Consider the following 21,849-nt stretch of genomic DNA (forward strand, 5'->3'; position numbering starts at 1 on the left):
CACTGTCTCAGATTCACTTGACTTGCTGACCTTGGGAATGTCACACATTTGGGGACTGTCACCTAGGGTGGTTGTCAAGAAGCAGAGATTGTAGAGGGTTTATTATAAGGCTGACTCTTCCGCTCCCCTCTCCTGACAAGAAACACACATCATTCACTTAAAGACAACCTACTAATTATTATCATGGTTGCAATTGCCCCTGATATTTTCAGTACTTTGTAATATGGTATCTGTAAGTTTAATGTTTGCTGCATCAGTTTTCTGTACTGTGTGTAAAATGTTTTAAAATGTTATCCATGATTAGGAATACTTTTAGTAAAAAAAAGTCTCTCCATAGAAACACTGCAAATGAGCATTGCTAAACAGTCTGTTAAACCATCCATGTCTAAGTACAAACTACTTAAGTAGTGTTTACCACTCACACTGAATATGACTAGTAAAACCTAAATATCTACTCTCTGTGATCTCTATTCCTCATTGTACAGTGATTACAACATCTTACCTTCCTTTTAATGCACTCTCGTTGTCTCTATCTGGCACTGGTTATTAGCAATGATCACAAACATTCCTGCTTCCCTTCCTCTTCATGATCCTATACTGCTATGAAACTACAAGCTTCCAAAGATGAGACCATGGAGTCTCATCAAGATGTGACAATAGATATATAAAAATTATTATCTAGTTTTATGCTAAATAGTTGCATGCCGTATAAAGTAATGTACATGCATATCATCAGTCCATCAGTGAAACTGTAGTCTACACCTTCTCAGTTACTTGCTCTTGATACCCTATCATCCAGATCATGAAAGTACTTGAACCGCACCAGAGATTGAAGTGCATGCCAAAATTCTAAATCAATGACATTAATCTTGAATGTGATAAATGTGTCTCTTGGACCTAGTAGAACATTAAAATAGGCACAACCAAAGTCAATTATATAGATACAGTATACCAGGATTTTCACTATCCTGAGAATTGCATTAGCAGTATAAACCACTTATGTTAAAAGAGTCTGTCCACCAACACCTGGTGCCCTTAACCACTGAGGCAGGTCTCACATTTTGAGCCTCACAAGTTTAGGTTAGATACATGAACTGATGATGTTAAATAAACAGAAGCGTCATTGTGGCTAATTTCCTACACTTGTTAAACAAATCCATCACCCTGAAAATGCTTTGCATTCTGTCGGAAACACTTAATAGATACAGGGAATACTGTCAATCACTGATAGGATGCCCCCTATGCATTAAAAAAGGCAGATTAATAAATAAAAAAATTGCAAGTTAAGTTGAACATTTCCCCACAAAACTTATATTTAGTCTTCTCAGTCTTCCTGTTCCATAATATGTTGCCTGCAGATTGTAATGCATTTTCATTAAGACGGCTTCACTTTAAACTGTGAGGCTGGATAGATGGTGGTTAACATATATCAGTGATGGCGGACCTATGGCACAGGTCCCAGATGTGGCACTCAGAGCCCTCTCTATGGGCACTCATGCCATCACCCCACGCAGAGTTCACCAGACAGGACTCAAGGCCTCTTGCAGTACTAGGAGGTCCAAGAACCTGGAAGGAAGCTACAATGATAATCCAAACTTCTTCTCCTTCTTTCTACTGTATTGGTGTCCTCAGGTGCCTATACAATTTAAACATGTGACAGAGCAGGGAGTAATAAGTTACTGTTTAAATTGTCGCATCGGCACATTGCGAAAAATATATTGGTTTTGGATGTAGTTTGGACACTCGGTGTCTAAAAGGTTTGCCATCACTGACATATATGATGCATCGATGAATGCAATAATAATATGTGGTAAATGTATGGCTGGTCTCATTAAATGAGCATTTATTTAATTAATGATCAATTATTACATAGGCTTCTATGTAGTTTATACAAGGCTAAGAAAACTGAAGGTCAACCTGCAAATATAGTTATCCATTCGCTTTCCGTCTTAGAAGAGAAATATTGTATAATCGTTATTAAAATGTTCATTTATGGTAAGTCTGACCACTGCATTAATAATAATCAGATGTGATGAACTTATTCTATTTTTGGACAAAGAGGGAAACACTGTCCCTTATTTTATTCATAGGCTTTCATGGGTTCTTACTTATGATTGATTTTCTTAGCCTTTTGCCATTAGCCATTTCATTAAATATGTACATAGAGAACTAAAACCTAACACCTTTTATCACTTATATTGACCTTCTGACGAGTCTGAGTAAGATATGTACCATAAAATATAAATTATTCATAAGCCATTTACAAAGAATTAAATTCTTAGGGCAGGTAATCCTACAAGAGTAGGAGAAATGTCAGAATGTAATTTATTATACACAACAGGTGCAAAAGCCTTTCATCTTCAACAGGAATGTCAAAAACAATCAAGCCCACCTCTGTTTACATCTATTTTTTTTTTCTCAAGAAAATTAATAATGTGTTCAGTGAATATTCATTTCAACCAAATTAATGCTGAAAGCAAAACATCTAAAAATTCTGAAACATGATACATTGCCATATTATACTCACATTCTATAAAAAAAACCAAGGGAAGATTTATAAACCTTTATAAAGTTGCAATGCCCCTTACACCACCTCCATGCCATGTGGTCATGGGGGGGTGTAGATTGGGACAGTTTATAGTGCAAATCTACAGCAGGCAGGGCCTAGCACATAATTGTATGGCTCCTCAGTCTGGCCCCATAGCCTCTCGGTACATCCGGTGGGACCAAAGGTGTTGGGGTAACATCAAGCCGGTTAACATCAAGCAGGGTTACATTAATTTTCTTTTTGGCAAGTTTGGATCCTTACCTATTGGTAATTCCTATAATGGAGAAAGTAGTATAGGTGATTAAAGGAGATTACTGGAATCAGAAATTAAGGAACCCGATAAGGTCCAAGTTTGGGAAACCCTAACTACAGTGCTGATGGGAGTATAGTAGGCTCTTCAATGTCTATCTTTGTATATCTACCTAACAGTGATGCATGTAAAGCTGCAATACTCCGTCCTAAGAAGTGAGACAAAAATATACATTATTGAGGCCTCAGCACCTACCATCTAGGTCATCAATAGCCTGATCTCGGAAAACCTCTTTAATAATAGGTCTTTATTATGTTTATACAGTGTTTTGTGTATGGTGCCTGTATGCCATGTTAAACATTGTCTATTCTTCCATAAGTACCTTAAAGTTTCTGCTTTTATAGTTCCATATTACAGAGTCACAATGAAAACAATTGCATCAGGATTGCCTTTATCTCTGATTTGATATCAAAAGCACACCAAGGAGGATTAAGAGCACATATATTTCCATTAGCAAAGTATTATGACTGTAAAAAACATTTGAGAAGATCATTTCCTTATTGGTATCAAGAATTGCATCTTATTAACAAGATATCTTGTTAATGACATATAGCATACAGTGCTACCATATAAGACATTTATATCTTTAGGAGGGAACATTTCTGCCATGTTACATCTAAGATTTTTCTTTTTAAATCTGTCAACGTTATATTCCATTATTAGAATAAATTCAGATAAATCCATTAGAACACAGGGGAAGAGTGTGGGCCACACATTGTGAAGTAATGAGACCTACAGTAATGTAGATGTAAAGAGGGCTAAGGGGGAGAGATCATACTCTTGTACAAAAAAAACTATGTGGAATCTAATAACACATCTTTGAATATTGAATTTGGAGTTATATGTCAAAAATAACTATGTCATTGATGAAAAATAATTCTCCTTTTCATTTCCTGAATACCACAATAGGGCTACCTTTTAAAGGAAGAACCATTTTTCGGGCATCCAAAGCGTCCTCCAGAATGCTATTTTATATAAAAATTCCATCCATCGGGCATTCTTCTTCAATCAAAACTTTTACACCAGCTCGCAGGCATGGGTATGGGCAACACTTGTGCCCCCATGGATAATAACTTATATCTGGGCTAAAAAGGAGATAGTGTTAAGAGAGGAAACTTCCATACGAATGTTTGTACTCTGTAATGTAATATTATAGTTCTATTTGTCCCCTATGATTTGTAAAGCGCTACGGAATATGATGGTGCCATATAAATAAAGATTATTATTATTATTAATCGGTACAGTGGACCTGGTCAATAATTATATGGCTAAGGTAATTGAAGATGTTCTAAATTCTCTGGGTTAGCACTGTCAACTGTTTGCCAGTTTCTCTGAATGTTATTGATTTGATTTTAGACTATTCCTACCCCACGAGATACAAGAATGTCTGATCACATTTATTGATTTGTCTGATCATGAGGATGTTTAGTAAAACCAACAGCAATGGGAAATCTATTAAGGTGGGGCAGCTGATACTAAACCATTTTTAAAAAACATTCAATAATTCTGGGTACAGCATAAATGCTACAATTTGTATGAATATCAGAGAGAGGCAATTGGTCTTCAGAGTGAGAATCAGAGAATGTGGTCATAGGAACTGAACATTAAAAAGAGCTCACCAGTAAGAAAAAAACAATTTTTGAAAATCCAGAGAAGGGCCAATGGAAGAACAGTCTGAATTCTGGTTTCCAATGATGCAGAACATCAAGAAATCTAAAGGGGATTGCAGACATTTTTTGGACATTTTTCTAATAGACTAAGATGTTGGAGATAGAATGAACAATGGCCCTCCTATTATCTCTTGCAATGGATCAAACTTGAGAGACACGTTGGTGCACAGTCAAGACAGAGTTGGCCTTGTATGGGGTTGATGGGCATCTACAGATGTGGATCATGTAAAGCAAGTAAAGCCATCAGGGTCTCCAAAATCTTTGGGTGAAGCGCCATAGGTAATACTCATCAGAATGGCTGTTTTATTAACTGTAGAAAGCATCTATCTGACCACAAGCGTATCCAAAGCCCAGTATGTGGGGAAAAAAATATATTGGAATTCTGTAGAGATTTACTGGACCACATCAATAACACAAAAAGAGGACACTCCTGTAGCATGACACATGTGGGAGTGTCCTATATCAAACTTTAAGGGATCGCCCCAAAAGGGTATGAATGGAAGAAGAGTGTCTTGCAATGAGAGGCCTGTTGGATATTTATCTTGCGTACCTTTAAACCAAAGGGTTTGGAAAAATAACATACCTTTAACCAGTTTCCTGTGATGCCACGTCCCCATGTGATCAGTAGGTGGTGGCTTTTGGGCACCCCTTCTAGAACTGGCTTATGTATTATATAGCTGCCATACACACATATAATATATGACCCTGGTATTTGAGTTAGGTAACCTTAACAATGAGTTGTTAACTGGGAGCTACCACTTCACTTAACTGTTGGCTCCATAGTGTATCTCTATAGTAACTGAAAGCACAGCATTGAGGAACTGTTCTAGGTACCGTTTCTTCTTTTGACAGTCTTGTTAGTGTGCTGATTCTTGTTTCATACTAGTTAGATGGACACAGACTACTTTCAGTGTGCTGTACGAAAGCACTGTGAGATTTTAGTTACACATTTTTAATCTGAACAATCGGGAGGAGACATATTGGATTGTGTGTTACTGGGTGTGCTATGTCAGGGGATCCTACTGCTGCTTCCAACATTACAGTATCATTGGGAAGTATTGTTTTAATTTATCAATGTCCTAATGCATAATAAAATCCTTTGTTTCATACCCATGGACTTGTTCTTTGGACATAATAATGTTAGTATTGTTGGCAATCTTACCCCAGTAGGTGTCAATACGTACAAAACAAAATCAAGTCTCCCATGTTTAGTTTGATGTGAGTATGTCTGCATTTAGTGGAGGTTATTGTATACATTGTACAAGCTCAAATATCCTGATAACTCTTTTATATATTATCTGATATTGTACATTTTTGTTACTGACTTCAGCAGACAATGACAAGACATTTGCAGGAGTCAATGAAGCACTGTGCTGTGAAGATCTATTTTAGACCTAAATTGAGAAAGAAAATATGGATCCAAGACATGGCTTATGCATCATAACATCATAAACTGAGGTAAATGTCAAGTCAGACACGGATAGATAGAAATATAGATGTAAAAGTCTACCTATTTATTCTTACTACACAAATTTTAAAAGAAAATCACTAATAATTTGAAGATAAAGAACAATGAATTGGACTGGATACCTCTAACCCAAAGTCATAATGAATGTCAATATCCTTTATGCTAACATGTCTCACACTGATGGCTGTGCTGAGATCACATTTCTCGTAAGGAATTACTCACTAAAAGGATGATCCAGACATTACTGCTAAACAATTTATAGGGTTAGAAAAACAATGAAAAAAAAACAAAAGAGGGATAAAAAAATGATCACTGTAGATTTGTACATACCCTCATTGTAGTATGTTCACTATCTGAAGAATCATAGATTTTATATACATTTCTCAGTCCTATGCTATATTAATAAAAGTGCTTCTATTTACTAGTATGCATTATTGGGGTCCATACCTTTTTAGGGGAATGCACGTAATTTATGTCATTGTATGTTTAGTAGAAAGTTGATAAAGAATTACTTATGACTAATCATTGAATGAGTGGTAGTAGGACGTATCTACTCTATATATTGTATATGTGTAAGTAGATGTGGATGTAGATAAAACAGAGTATTCAGACTCTAGAATAAAAGGTTGCCCTTGTGGTTTTGTTACAACCTGGGAGTGCTTTTGTAGATGCCCACACATCTGCATTGTGTGAGTAACGGTATGTCTTATTCTCTAATATAACACTTCAAATGGAGCTGTCTGATTCATGTTTCATTCTCAGTGCATCAGCTGCAGAGAATCTGTAAACCTTTGAGGGTCTGGGAATGTACCCCAAATGGACTGATATTGAGGGCCTATTTAATCAATAGGTCATCTATATATTTTAGATGGCAAAAACACTTTCATTTGTCGTATATATTTCAAAGTACCCTCTAAAGACACCTTATCATTATGCTCCAGGAGCTTTGTCATCTCTACCTTTCTCCTCCTTCTGTATCTGTCTGCAGCAAAAGTCCCCCGTTGTTCTCCAGTAAGGGACATAAATAATGTCACCTCTTTTCTAAACCTCATTACTTTCATCCATTAACTAGTTAAATGAAATTTGCCATAAAATTACAGCATGATTCACAAGGCTGTCAATGTGGTAATCTTCTTATGTTTGTTATCCATAGCCTCTTTCCTTCTAAAATCATCTTTTAAAATTATGATAATGTTACCAGAGCCACTCAATGCTATAGCTCACAGGCTGCTACTGTCTCGCCCTCCAGAGGCCTTTGCTCCCTCTGTGCTTCGCTCCTCCTTCTTCCAGTTGTCATCTAACACTGTGGATGGGGTGAAGTACTGCACAGTGTAGCAGCCTGTGAAGATCTGGTGACTCCCCATAGCACCTCAGACTCATTAGCATAATTAGAAGCCTTAAAAAGTAATAAGTTGATTTTAGAAGAAAGGAGGCAATGGATAACAAATATAAGAAGATTACCACGGTCACAGAGCCTGGATCTATGAGTAAGCGTCCCTGGTTTATCCTGTTTGATTTTGAAAAGAAATGATAAAACATGTACAAAATTCTCCAGATGTGTTTATACGTATCATTTGTTTCTAGGTTTCATGTTCCATTAAAGGGTCTAGATATCCTTGTGATTCTATATACTATTGCCAGCATAAAGTAGGTCTCACTGGGAAATTGATACCAGCTATTGCTTATAGAAAAAGGTTAAAAAACACACATAAAATGTCAAATGTCAAATTAAACCAGGGTATTTAGACTTTTTATGCTCATATACACACTGAATGCAGACTTTATGCCGTCCTCTCTGCGAAAGTTATTCATGCATGGCACATAACATTGTGACGTCTTTTAAGTCTTATATATTGATTGCGCCACCTATTACACATGAATATTCATTGAGGAGCTTCAATAATCATCAAATCTGATATAAGAGCCTTGGATTCATCGGTATAAAAGTATATTGCTATCTATTTTGTATGACAAATGAAAAACCTATTGATAATTCTACACATGTCTCTGGAAAATCCAGTAGCTATGTTTTAGAAGTGTTTGAATCTAAAATCGGAATAGTCATAGGAGTCCATCATTAATATTCGTATTATTACTATTTGTTTGTTCATTGTATAGCACAATTCAAATTTCTAACAATTTTGTGTTGCCCCCTTATGTAGGCTCTCCATCGCAGTTATTAATCCATTACAAGTCATTGGCATCTTTACAAAGGTCAGTATTTTGCTGGGTCGATAAAGAAACACTACTTTTGTATGTGTCCTGCTATTTTTTATGTATTACAGTAAGTTTATTCGTACATCTATTGATGTGTATAACTTTACTACGCGTCTCCAGAAGTTGAATAGAAAACCGAAAAGCAGCAGAAGTACGTTGCAGGCATTTCTCCACAAATTTATGAATGGACTCGTATTCTAGTGTCTGACAATAGGTCCTTACTTTTTTCCCTTCATACTCTGGTGTGTAACTAAAAAAGAGCCACATGGTGGCGCTCTTTAATCAGTTCTTATTCGCCATAGACGTAAGCACGGCAGACATTTCAGAAATCACCTGAAAAGTTAAGCTTCTCTCTTAAACTTAATTTACAATGTTTATGTGACGTTGAGTTATAAGTGCTCATTTCTAGGATTAATATAATTATCTGACCTTTTTGCCAATTAGTTTTTTTTATTTAGAAAAATGGTATTGTCTTTGGCCTTCAGACTATTATTCATCACCGTGGATCTACTTTAATTACGTTACATCCTAAGGTAGTCTTATCTGTTAAACCTACTGTAATGTGGGTGACGTTTTAGTAGATATTCTTTAGTGATGTATGAGTTAGATCCAATAGGGAAAAAAAACCTCTTTTAAATGGATGGTGATGGCATTCCATATTCTTGTAAATGTCTGTGTAATACAGTATTATTTACTCCGGAACAGCCTGCTCTAGGCATATTGTCTAGGGAGGATCTTGGTGGGCTACCCACGTAATTGTGATGATCTCACGTCATTTTCTGTAAATGAAAAAAAAGGGAAAAAAAAAAGAAAGAAGATAGTGATATTTAATCCTCAGGCTGCTTAATAGGGGATTCCCCAAAGTGCCCCAATAAAATCTATAATGTACCTTACTGTGGGCAGTTACCAACTATTTCACTAATAATTATAATGATGTGGAAAATAAACAAAGTAAAAAATCCATAGTATTACGGAACATTCTAGTATACCACGCACACAATAAGTGTAAAGAAATGTGATCATAGTATAAAACAGTCTCTTTCTACGAAAATAGAAACCTCTTTATAGGATTTCATCTTTTAGAATCACATATATAATCCCATATGTAAAATGTATAGATCTCTTAAGGAGCACAGGCAGCTCCAGTTTCAGCACCAGAAAATGAACAGCTCCTTTAATTTCAGCCAAGACATAAGTGAAATCTGTCAATTATTATCTTCTTTAAAAAAAATTAAGCATTTAATCAGACTGTGGAGATGTTAGGGAAGCATTGGCAGATGGCTGGTTCCAATTTAACCCATTATAGTGAGAGTTTGGCACATAAATACTTAGTTTTCATAGATATATAATTGATATATGTGCTACGTAAATAAGCATTTGAGCTTTGTGGATGGGTTTTCTCCTTTTTGGTTGTAAGTTACAATGCACTCGGGATACTTTTGCTCTGTGCTGTCAGAGATAATTAATGGGAACATTTTGCCAAAAGAGAAAAAAAATATTGATGTGTAGTTAAACTGAAGGGAATGTGTATGTCAGAATATTTATAAGAAAACTTATGACTGTGTTCGGATGATGTGTGAGGAAAGATGAGAATTGTTATCATGTTCCTGGAGGAATTGGCCTGATGACGTCTTTTCTGATACTGGATCATTACGTGACTTACACTCTGAAAAAAAGGGAAGCTGTTTGATCCATGGATAAAAATCCGTGCGCCACCGAATCACAGACAATAGCTGGTATTTAAAGGTAATATGCAGACAAACATTTACAAAGCAACCTCTTCCTAAAGTGGCGTTTGCAGTAACTATCCTGCATGTGTGTGTATATATATAAATATATGTACATACATACAAGAGCGGAGGGCTGGTCAACTTGAATTGCAGCACAAGAAGGAGAAGAAAGCAGCTAGAGAAACGCCTCAGGAGAAGTATCTTAGAGAAGATCTGATCTCATTGTCAGCATCTCAGCCCAAGACTCATAACAGGCTGCACCAGGCTCTCCCTGCCTCCCTGGCTCACTGCTTTTTTATATCTCATTCGTATTTACTTCCCAGCAGCTACAACTTGTTTTTTTTTTTCTTTCATTTACTTTTTCAGCTAGGGAGGTTATATTTTATTCTTTATTTTGTTATTCCCCAGCTTTTTTTTTTCATCTCCGTCGGAATCCACCTTTCTTTTTCCCCTGGAATTGTGGCTTGCATCAAACTTTTAGTCCATATAGCAGCAACCAGCCAGTTACTGTGTAATCTCAACCTTTCAGACAAGGCAATGCAGTCCACATTCTAAGAGAGAGCGGAAACTTGCAAGACACTTGGCTTTAACTTGGGACCTGACATCTCTGTTTCTGTGACACAGTGGAATTTTTGTTTTATATGGTAAGAATCTTGCATGCATCACTCTATGAACCGTTATAACAGAATCTACTCTTTAGATGTAAGACAATGGAATGGTGAATGTATTGTATTTTGGTAAATATTATGCCTGCCCTACTTGCATATGCATTGATCTAATTGAGGTCAAATCACACATCGATCTGAGCTAATGAGAAGTGCTTGTTGAAAGTGTTTCCTTCACGTCTTCCCGCAGAATGACAATGTACAGGAAAGCACTCTTCGCCTGGCTGTTGGTGTATGGAGTTATGCGTTGCACTGTCCACTCCTCACCTACTGCGCTCAAGTATCCGGCACTTAGGTAAGTATCAGACTAATTATTATCATCTAAACCTGTTGTTATGTCATTTAAATCCTCCTTTAATTTGTTGTATAGCATTTCAGTATCTTACACAGGAGCAAAGAGTCTGACATTATACTTCATGTGTTGCTTCTTCTGATTTACTACAAAGAAAACTAGAGAAGGGAGTAGACTTGCACTACATGTCTTCATATGCAGTAGTCTGCGCTATAAGCAAAGACATTACCTTATCAAAGGGACTCAAAGAGAATAATATTTAATGATAAAGAATGCTCGACATATTTAATGCATTATTTGGCTTCCTTTATAACATTCGTGGAATTCCCCTCTTATATTTTGGATTTTAAATATAGGTTTCTAATGGAAATAGGTAGCTTTGCGGAAGATTGTTTCGTATTGCTGTGCACTGTGTACTAGAATCAGGGTTAGGATCAATTTTAGTACATCTTTAAATGACAGAACATGACAGTCGGGGGAGTCCCCAGTGCTTCGTGCCTCTGACTGCTGGCTGAGAGTCTCCCTCCTTACAATGGAACAGGTGCCTGATATCTATTGTACAAGCAGATTCGTCAAATAACCAGACTCTAATGAAAAAAAAAAATTTTTTTTCATAAAGACTCTTTACTATCCTAATAATTTTAGTTCATAAATTCCCATAGGAGCTAACTATATATTATAGGATCAATAGTGCTTTAGTAAAAATAATATAGACTGTTTGCCTTAATATAAATAAAATTTTCTTCAGTGTATTATTTCATTTTTACACATAGTGCCCCTGGTCTCAAGATACTGGCACCTAAACTAGTTTATGCGAAAAGGGAAAAATTTTTTTAAAAAAGTGCAAACATTTTTAAAAAAATGAAATCCTACTAATGCCTTCCCACCACCTTACATTAAGGAACATGACGCACCTTGTCCCACCCTTAGATTCTTTACATTGATAAATAGCAGAAGGAGATTTTAGTAGTTGTCCAAATAATCAATGTTTTTATTGCTTTTGTCAGACCTGGTATTATTTCGCTTCTGAATTTTTTACACAATTCACTTCTACGGTTTATAAATTATTCATTGTTTGCTCTGAAGATTGCTTACCCCTCTCAGTAGATTCACTGTTCCCCCGAAGTGGAAAACAAACACTTGGGAGTGCAAACAAAGATATTAGAAAATAGGTCACTAAGTAAAAAGAGCAGTAATAAATCATTTGCATGTGTTGTTTTATGTATATTCTATTGTATTCATCTCCTTACTTGCTATAACCCTGTTGAATTGTTAAATAGAAATAGTATTTCTCAGGGCAGCTGTTGCTGAGTGCAACTCCTATCATTCAATGCCTAGAATGATGGGAGTTTTAGTCTAGGAGCAGATGAAATACCAGAGACTGTTTGTGCTTGTTGTGTGTTTAGTGGCAGTGGTCAGCGTAAACTGTTTGGGTGTGCAATGTTCTTGGCTATGTTAATCTACATAATACCCAGGATCATTTGCCTGTGGTACAGAGAATCTGACACAGCTAAACTGTGATCCAGATTTAGCAAGAGTGAAACACTTTGGAAACATCTATTATTAATAATGCTGGCAGAGCAAACTGACAAAAATAGCTTACGGTGACCTACATCCCGGCAGATACAAAGTAAAAAAAAAATCTTAAGGAGGAACTTGGCATGAAAAGAAACAAAACCCGACAAAGTCAAGACCCAGTCTTTCCAAATATACCCCTCCTTCTGTAGAGGGGATCTGGGTAGTGCTAGTTGTAAGCATTTTCAGTGCTTTGTGGCCAATGCTTAGTGCTCTGATTTAATGTTTGGAAGCTGAAAGTGTGTTTGATGATGCTGTTCTGCCAATAAAGGAAAGTTGTTTCCCTCATCCCCCCCCCCCCAACCTTTTCTAATCTTTCCCTTCCTCCCCTCCACCTCCTCTCTCTCTCTCCTCTCAGTTCCCTGTACTAATGATTGTAGGATTTGGCAGCTCGCTCTGGCCCAGCCCCAACCTCAGGTCAGCTCACAGATGGGCTGCTCTTGTTATTTCTCTCACGCCCACCTACAGATTGATAGGGTCTCAGGGGGTCTTTTTCCATCAGCGTCTGGCATCTCATCACCAAACAATATTCAGAGAAAAAAGACCAGTAATGTAGACACCAGAAATGATCCTTTGCCAGGGATTACACTGCTCCGAAAGGCACTGATCAGGTCATTATGCATTTTTGATTAATTAAGAGGCTTACAATTCATTCTCCTTTCTTTCTCTCTGCTCATTAGGCTTGAAGATGAAGTGTATGATGAGGACGGTAACACTCTTCCAGACTTTGCTTTTGATAACGATCCGATTGGTATTGGAAACCCTACCTCGGTCTTAGATGATATGTACTCCTTTTATTACCCATCAGAAAAGAGGTGAATCCCGACTTTTTCCCTAAACGAGATAAAATCTAGTTAAAATGATGTGTTGCATAGTCACAAATAACAAAATAAAATCTGCAAACACAATAACCCTGCTTCTGTTTCATGTCAGACCATATTGCGACTTCTGCAATGCATCTAAATTATTTAACAGGAGGTGCACATTTAAAGGGAAAATGGAAATTTATGGAAATTAATAACATTCAGTGCTAATCAGGTGGCATCTTGTATTTAAGCAGCATCCTGGGAAATTAACAAACAAAAGAAAGCCGTATACAGTATGTATATATAGCGTGGATGTGGGAGGAAAGGATATTTCAGGAGGAACATGTGGACTAGAGTAAAACATGACCCTGTGACACATTAGTCTAGGCATAATCAGGAAGCTGTAATGGGTCAGCTGCACCCACCCCTCCCCGACTCACATACACACATTCCATTGACAAATGCTTCTTGCTTGAAAACAACACATGTTGATGTCAGATTTCCAGGAATCATCTTTCCTTTTTTTATTTTTTTTCTTTGCTGTTGTCAGACATGCTGATGATCTATTAAACAAAGCCTATAGGAATTTACTGGGGCAATTGTCTGCGAGGAAATACCTGAATACTCTGATGGCCAATCGCTTAGGGTAAGGTTGTGCTCTTAAAACGTAGTATTTGTACACATCCATAGAGGTAATACAAAGATATCAGTCCAAGTTCAGGCTGTAATCAATATTTATGAAGAACAGATCCGCCTTATGTACTGGAACATATGGACACTGTAGCACTAAACATCAGACAGTAGACAAATCTAGTTTAAGGATTTCAAATACTAAGATATTTGTTTTTTTAGCATCCCCATTTAGCAGGGCTGCGGAGCTGTGCCGTACCAATAATGCTATAATAAGCTGCCTTGTTTATTTTGCCTGGATTCTTACATTTACATTTTTGTGGTTGAGCCTCTTCTTTTATTGTCCAATATGTCATTGATTTTCCATTGAAAAATCTACCAGTGGTGCGCCCTCTCGCAATATAGATTTCTGGGTTGGGTAACATTTTAATAACGCTCAAGGGAACTCATCGCATCTTCATAATGAATAATTCATGTGATGAATATATTGTCTCCACACTGTCATCTTAAATTATCTGACTTTAATGGCACACTATGTGCATCTCTTTTTACTTAGTAAAACCTGTGACTTCCCGTGTCAGAGCTGTTACATTTGTTGATTTTGTTAAATCTGCCTTTAAATTACCAGTAAGTAGATGCTAAATGGGAAACCAGTTTTAAGGCTTGAGCAGGGGCTTAAATCACTAGATCACAATGCTGAACATAATAATGTGTGTTAGCATTAATATTCAATATGAGGCATGCGCAGATGGTGCTCGTATTTGAGCATCACTTACATATGGCTGTGTAGCCCAAAGTAAGTATTCCCATTTATCCACTACATGTTTCTAATCTGCTTAATGGTTACGCAGGGTTTAGGCTTAGATTTCTACCTCTCTGATGACTGTGAGCAATGGAGCACTTGCAATAAGCAATGTCTCCAATTTAGGGGACATTAGCAAGCCACTGCTGATCTTGTCCCAATCAGTATGTCGATATCCTGTTATATATCTCACAAGAAGAACACAACTCTTTTTATGTTGTTGACAGGAAGCCCCTAGAGGCAATTATTGTAGCAAAAGGCAGGGCAGTCCTGTAGTGATTGGTAATGAGACAGAGGCCTTTGGGAGTTGTCCAACACAAGGATCAAGGCATAGGGTTGCCTAATGGAGCTTGGGTAGACAGATGTTTGTCTCCTTTGTTCAGGATTTATGCTGCTATAATTGGGTTTGACATTAAGGTATTTTTTGATATGACGTGATTATTAAAACACACTCTCATGCTCACAGATACATACATACACACATACAGACACGGCATTGTTTGGTATTTGGCTGCACACATTATCCATCTGTCAGAGATCACGTGTTAGAGGAGATGAAATAGAATCTCCTTATTATAATTTATGTTCTCTTTGTTCTAAGGCGAGACAATGTCTTTGACAAACATATCATTTGGAGGCCAACATATTTCTGGGTAAAACGATGATATATGTAACTAATTACAAGCTGAACTTCTCCTGACTTCACAGTAATGAATGGTATAACTGCAAGATAGCAGCTGATAGCTCAAAGTGTTTGACAGATAAAGGAGTAAGACATCTATTTGTCATATCCCTCTTGAGACTTTATAGACACCTCATACAATCCATTTTTGGGGACAGTTTTAATCTGCTCAGGTTGGAGAAAATAACATTGCTGCTACGTATCTGTTGATGCCGATATTGTTATGGGGTAGTGAGCATAATAGATGTCTTATATATTGATGTCTTATAAAGAAGCACCTACCTATAATGGTACAATTAAGAGAAATTGTGATTGACAATTATTGTTGTGAATATTCAGTAATTTGACATTAGATGGAATAAGGTGAATGTGTTTTTAAGTACTAACTAGAACTGGCCATTGGTCATGAAAACTGTATATGAGCCTTAGGTAATAGACCCTTTCCCCAGCATGAGCTAATACTGCTACAGGTGCCATTTAACATTATTGGGTCGTTGAATATTATTCCCATCTTGCCATTTTTTTTAATCTACTGTAATGCAGATTATTAAACTATCTGTACCCTATTGTTGTTTATAGCAAACATGTCTCATTGGTTCCTTGCTGCATGTTATATACTACACAAGCAATTAAATGATTCCATACACATGTTCATATTTTTGGCACCTGTTGACTTTAACAGGGTGGCTGTCATAAGGAGAGCTCAAGATTGGAGAACAAGGTGACAAAATTGTGGTGTCTAAACAATTGACCATTAATAATTACTGAAGTTAATGCCAAATTCAATTGATCGGAACGTAGAAATGATATGACTAACATGTTCGGTGACCCTTCAGTGGGGCCGTTGCCACTGCTAATGGATTGTAAATGAGCATGGTTAGCTCTACTGAGTGGTGCAGCATGCTCAGTATCTTGCACCATGCGTCTCTGACACACACCCTGGTAGAGAACAGAGCTCGGTGCATGTAGAAAGATGCCACTTTAGACTGCAACTCTTGCTTTTTGCCATTGCAGTGCATTGAGTAGCAGCCTGGAAGAGGACTCGGAACCACTATCAAAACGACATTCAGATGGCATCTTTACTGACAGCTACAGCCGCTACAGAAAACAAATGGCTGTCAAGAAATACTTGGCAGCAGTCCTGGGCAAAAGGTATAAACAAAGAATTAAAAATAAAGGACGACGAGTAGCATACTTGTAGCGATGAGCAACCAGCCAACCTGTGTATACAGCCCAACAAAACGAAAAAAACTAAAAAAAAATCATCATCAAACTGACTGAACAATCATCGCTCCTGTGTTATCTACAAACATGTATTTATGTATTAAGTAAAGCCATTAAATGAATATTTTGATAATAATATTGTTTTTCTTTTGTACAAAGCACTAGAGAACGCACAGATCTACTTTGTGGACCAATTAATAAGTTATATATGTTCTATATAAATATAAATATATATATATATAAGTGACAAAGAACAAATACAATGTGTGCACAAATCTAAGAATTCGCACGAGCTGTTTATGTTTTTATATAAAAAGAAATAGAAAAAAGACAATCATTGTTTAAAATATTTTGCTCCTATTTTTGTAACTTGAAAATCAAATGGATAGTATTTTTATCCGCAACAGGATTGAAGACCTTAATTTTTAACCTTTTGCTGATGGACATAGACATTGATGACCTAGTGCAAGGGATTATGATATTGGAGAATCTCTCTAGGTGATTCTGCCATCGGTGAGTCTCAGCACCGGTTCTTATAGTCTCTTTATAGTCTCTGGTTCTTTAGGACCACTCCCCCTCTTGTTAGATTTTTCCAAATGTTGTGCTGTCTTTAATTCCACTTTTCTATGTATTTATGTTGACTCCAAATAGTTCTACAACAGCTCTATTAAACAAATTAAATTTTCACTTTGGTTGAAGTTCAGAGTCACTTATTAAACTTTCTAATTGGACCAGGCACATAGAAACATTGTCCTAGTAGTAAGTATCGCTAGTCAAGTGAAAGTATGAAAGATGGAAATAGGCACAGCACATAGCATATGGAACTGCCCAAAATGAAGTTTACGGTCTTGGACCTGTTTACTAAAACGTAATCCAAGTTCTTCTATAGGTCCATTACCCAACTGACAATGGGCAGCTTGGTATTGGAACGTGATACAAAGTACAATGTGTTTCTCTCCAGTGCTGTCCATGCTTTTCTTCATGTGAATCTACCAAAAATATTTTCTTCAGCTCTGAGTTTAGGTATTTGTTTTGCTGTTTCTTGTAGAATATTATATTATTTTTTTCCTTGCCCTTTCGCCATTTTAGTACTGTCATTCCGCAAGTCATTTATTCTCCTAATTGTAAACACCCTCATGTTATGTTTATGCAAGCTCTTATTGTAAAGTTAGGAATCCCTGTTGTAGCTCCTACTAAATAATTATGCACTACTACTAAAGTTTTGTTCTTTGTTTTTTGAGTCTTTAAAAGGTAAAAATGTATTTTTCTACATTATGGCTTATTGCTTAGTAAAAGTACTTTCATAAAACAACGTTTTGTCATAATATAATGTGTAGCATTCAAAAAGTATTTACGAACAAATGTAAAAAAGATTAAAAAAAAAGAAAACAAAAAGTAAAAAAAAAAAAGAATCGCAAGGAAACTGAGGTCTCTCTTGCTGTCGTATGACCATGCCTATGTTGGAGGAGATGTCTAGAAAATGTAAATACTTTTTTTTCCCCTTTTCACCTAAATTTATCTAAAGAGAAAACTTCATCTGAGTCACCAATGTCTAAGTCAAGAGCAAGATTGCTGCTAGAGAAAGTGTACCAAACCTTTCAGCTTTTTCTTCCTTCCAGTTTGACCAGGAATAGGTGAAGGTTCGGAGGAGCTTGACTAGAGTCTCATTCTTGGCCAGCCCCTGCCAGCTGATCCTATTGCAAGCAGTAGCTGCACATAGGAGTTTGGTCTGCATGACATCAATATTACCTTCATTTTGCGTTTTCCTCAGGCAGTGTGACACAGGATGCAGTTTGCAGCTTTTGTGCCTTCCCTCGCCTTTTAAATTGCCACGAATCACAGATGGCTTTTTAGTGGCCCTACAATGCTGCAACACATCGGCTTGTATTTTAGTCTCATCTCTGTGTTTGTTTGTAGTGGATAGGATTATACTGTGTGTTAGTTGTATAGATGATGTAAGGTTTCAGTTGCTTTTCCAGTTGAGTGTAGTAATTATTGCGTCATCTATTTAGCATTCAATCCTTTGTACGATTTACAGCGAAGCCAACAGCCTTACTAAATTAAGTGGATCGCTTCTACATCGATCTACGTAGATGTAAGTCTATATTTTGTGTGCAACAGATTCTTAATATAAAAGTGAATATTATTACATAACTATCTAGAACTAAACAATTGATTAATGTTATATAAAGTGTGCAAAGCTTGTGTTAATAAATTTTTGTATCCAATGCAATTTTGTCTAATGTTTGAGAAATAAGATCTATGATCAATTCATTTTTTTGTGCTACGTAACTTTTCATTTCTAAAAATGGAACCATGAGACAAGAGTGTTTTTATGCACATAATCACCCAAAGTTTTTGTATTTGTCAAAGCCAAAATGTTTTTGGATATTTTTTTGTAAATACATTATTTTTTGTTTAAATACATTATATCAAAGCTATTTTAATATATGTAGTTGCTTATTTATAGAGGTTCTCTGGTTCCACATAGATGTTGTAAGAAGAGTTCTTCCCAGTGGAGGAGTGTGGTGTGAAGTTTGTGAAGCCAGAATTTATAAGGTTTTGCATCATCTTTGTTTAAGCAGTCAGTTTTGGGGCTGCACTGGAATATGCTCTTTGTTTCCATATGCAAGCATATTCAATGGAAAATGAATTCCCAAAGACTCTATAAGTTCCATCTTAAGTGATCAGTAAGACTATTTACAGCACCGGCAGTCATGTATCTGATGATGGAAGTGTGATGACGTAGACAATGAATGTCTGAAAGAAGACTTATGGAAGCGCATATTATAGTAGAAAGAAAATGGAAATATTAGATTCCATTTTTAGAACTAAAGGTCTCTTGGGGGAAAAACAAACGTCTGTGTGTGAGTAATTCTTGAGGGTTTAATGGATACCAGACTACGTGGACTAAAATACTTCCTTACCCCATCTTTTAGACAGTAATGATTTACTAGCAAACGTTTGGGGTGATCTGTGTAGCTGCTTACTTTACTAAACTAAGAACATACTTATCTCACCAAAAACTATAGTTATATCAATTTTGGTATTATGAATCCATCCAGCAAGGGGCTTTAAAGCAAAACCGAATAATGCAGAAATAGATCAGTGTGTAAAAGTAGATGAGCTAATACAAGTTAATCTACTATTATATTTCCCAACTTTACCTAAAAGTATTGTACGCTGCAGCTAAAAAATAAATATATTGTATGTGACTGTACAATTAAATACATTTGGTTATTTTAAATAGACTTTTACAGACATTTAAAGGGTCACTCACGTGAAACAATTTTATTTTAATAGATTATGGGGTTAACATAACATGAAGGGTAAATATTTCTAATTCCTTAAGCCTTCTATGAACATACAGCATAGGACAAATTATCCAATGTAAGTGTGAACAAACACTAGACCCATACAAGTTTGTGATCTAGACTACACGTGAACATATAATACTCATTCAACATGCTTATGATACAAATAGTAGGTATCAGGATTTTAGAGGATCCCCCAAAAATCTGATGAATGTTACCAGCTGTCAATGTGTCCACATTCTTATCCAACAAAGGATACCTAAGGTCTGTTTAATATGAAATCATAAAATATTAGATATCCACAGGGTGAGCAGTAATGTGACATCTAATCGGCACAGACAATAAGATTGCATGACATGGTAAGTAAAGGAAATGGGAGCAATAATATTTCTTCACTTTGACATTATGTAACATAGCAGATCAAATTCACATTATATAGCACTATGAAATATTTACAACATCAATACCTGATTAAGAATTTGGGATCTAATTTGAATGTAATTTAATAATTATTATGATTAATAATTATTTTATTGAACAACAACAAAATAAAAAATAACTGCCTATTTAAAACTTTTTGTTCAGCATTAAAACATAATTTAGTTTGCTATAAAACATAATTATTCATATTCAAAACATAATTATTTATTCATATGCTGCAGGTGACTTGCACTGAATGGAAAAATATTAAACTCAATGTGGGAAATGTATCAATGGGTCACAGGGTATTCCAGTGTAGAGTCAGATTAGTCTCCTGTTGCCCCAAATGTATCACTTTGTTGATAAATATGGGGTAGAGTAAGACAGCCGAGTCCTACTTTGCACCATCTATTAGTTGGTCTAATCTCTGTGCCACAATCTGACAGACCATCTTTTTTTTTTGGCACACAGACAGTTTCCATGAGGCCACAGCCCCTTTTGAGAGGCCACACCCCTTTATTTGTACAAGGGTCGAAAACAAGGCATTTTTGATGTGAATGATCCCAGAATCCTGGTGCAAGTGGATTCATAAATAGAAATGAATAAGTTCTCCTCAGTGAACCTAACCTTGTGTTATTGCCAATATATAATAATTCATATTGACCTCCAAAAAAGCTTACCTTGCTAACTGCATGACCAAAGTTGCAGAGTGCAGCTGTAGGTGAGCATCGGATGTACCCACATGCTATAGGCTATACAACATTTGGAGCTGTTACAGGCAAGAGAAACAAAGGAAAAAGCTGAAACGTTTTTACCAAATACAACATATTCTTTGGATGATAAAATGAATTTAGACATATTCGGCAAATTTACTGAAACTGTCTAATAGTTAAAGAATATATGGTTACAATAGAAAGTTTGTAGTCCCCTTACTTATCACCTTGGCTGGTGTTAGATGATAAATCTGCCACATCTCTAGACTGCCTAGTCTATATATACTGTAACTTAGTGATGACCAAGCTAAAATGTGCAATTGTCATTCTTAGGTTATCCTTAGCTGCTAGCACACATTTTATGCTTCACAGGATGACGACTATATAAATCCCCTGAAATGTGCAGGGCCCTAGTAAAGCACCCTTTAAAGTCTAAGTGGCCCCGATGTATTGTCTCTTTATGCCTTAAAACCCCATATTTTAGCTAGTCAAGATTAGAACATTCATTTCTGCAGAAGCTGTGGCTGCTGCACAAACACTGCTATTTGCAATATGGGAGAGATATTAAGTAGACAGAAATTTATTCATACAACATTGACATTTTATTTGTTAAACTCCTACTCACAAATACGACATTTGGAGCCCCCAATAGAGCAACAGGTGTTCAGAATGTATCAGGGACACTTAGTGCTGTAAGTGGGACAGTGTGTGGTTCTCTAGCCATATGTTAGGTGGCTCCATAGCACAGCGATGTGACTAATTGCTGCATGTTAAAGGTTAATG

At 36.4% G+C, this 21,849-nt stretch overlaps 1 protein-coding gene across 3 annotated transcripts; it reads left to right on the forward strand.

Moving 5' to 3' along the window:
- The first annotated feature begins 9,870 nt into the window (after positions 1-9,870).
- Positions 9,871-18,852, forward strand: ADCYAP1 (adenylate cyclase activating polypeptide 1). Of its 3 annotated transcripts, none has more exons than XM_072152116.1 (5): positions 9,871-9,959; positions 10,799-10,903; positions 13,156-13,290; positions 13,832-13,927; positions 16,410-18,852. In XM_072152116.1, the coding sequence occupies exons 2-5, from the start codon at positions 10,800-10,802 to the stop codon at positions 16,594-16,596; spliced, it is 522 nt and encodes a 173-aa protein (XP_072008217.1). In that variant the 5' UTR covers positions 9,871-9,959; position 10,799; the 3' UTR covers positions 16,597-18,852. The 3 variants fall into 3 exon arrangements, with proteins under 3 accessions (XP_072008217.1, XP_072008216.1, XP_072008218.1); XM_072152115.1 differs by lacking the exon at positions 9,871-9,959 and adding an exon at positions 9,966-10,587; XM_072152117.1 differs by lacking the exons at positions 9,871-9,959; positions 13,832-13,927 and adding an exon at positions 9,966-10,587.
- Positions 18,853-21,849: the final 2,997 nt, after the last annotated feature.

The sequence above is a fragment of the Engystomops pustulosus genome, chromosome 5 (genome assembly GCF_040894005.1).
Source record: "Engystomops pustulosus chromosome 5, aEngPut4.maternal, whole genome shotgun sequence".
Lineage (NCBI taxonomy): Eukaryota > Metazoa > Chordata > Amphibia > Anura > Leptodactylidae > Engystomops > Engystomops pustulosus.

Bases quoted from the DNA above. Each gene is read 5' to 3' on its own strand.
- ADCYAP1 (XM_072152116.1), top strand. From the start codon at position 10,800: ATGACAATGTACAGGAAAGCACTCTTCGCCTGGCTGTTGGTGTATGGA. The intron at 10,904-13,155 runs GTAAGTATCAGA...TCTGCTCATTAG, and splicing joins CTCAAGTATCCGGCACTTAG to GCTTGAAGATGAAGTGTATG. The intron at 13,928-16,409 runs GTAAGGTTGTGC...TTGCCATTGCAG, and splicing joins CTGATGGCCAATCGCTTAGG to TGCATTGAGTAGCAGCCTGG.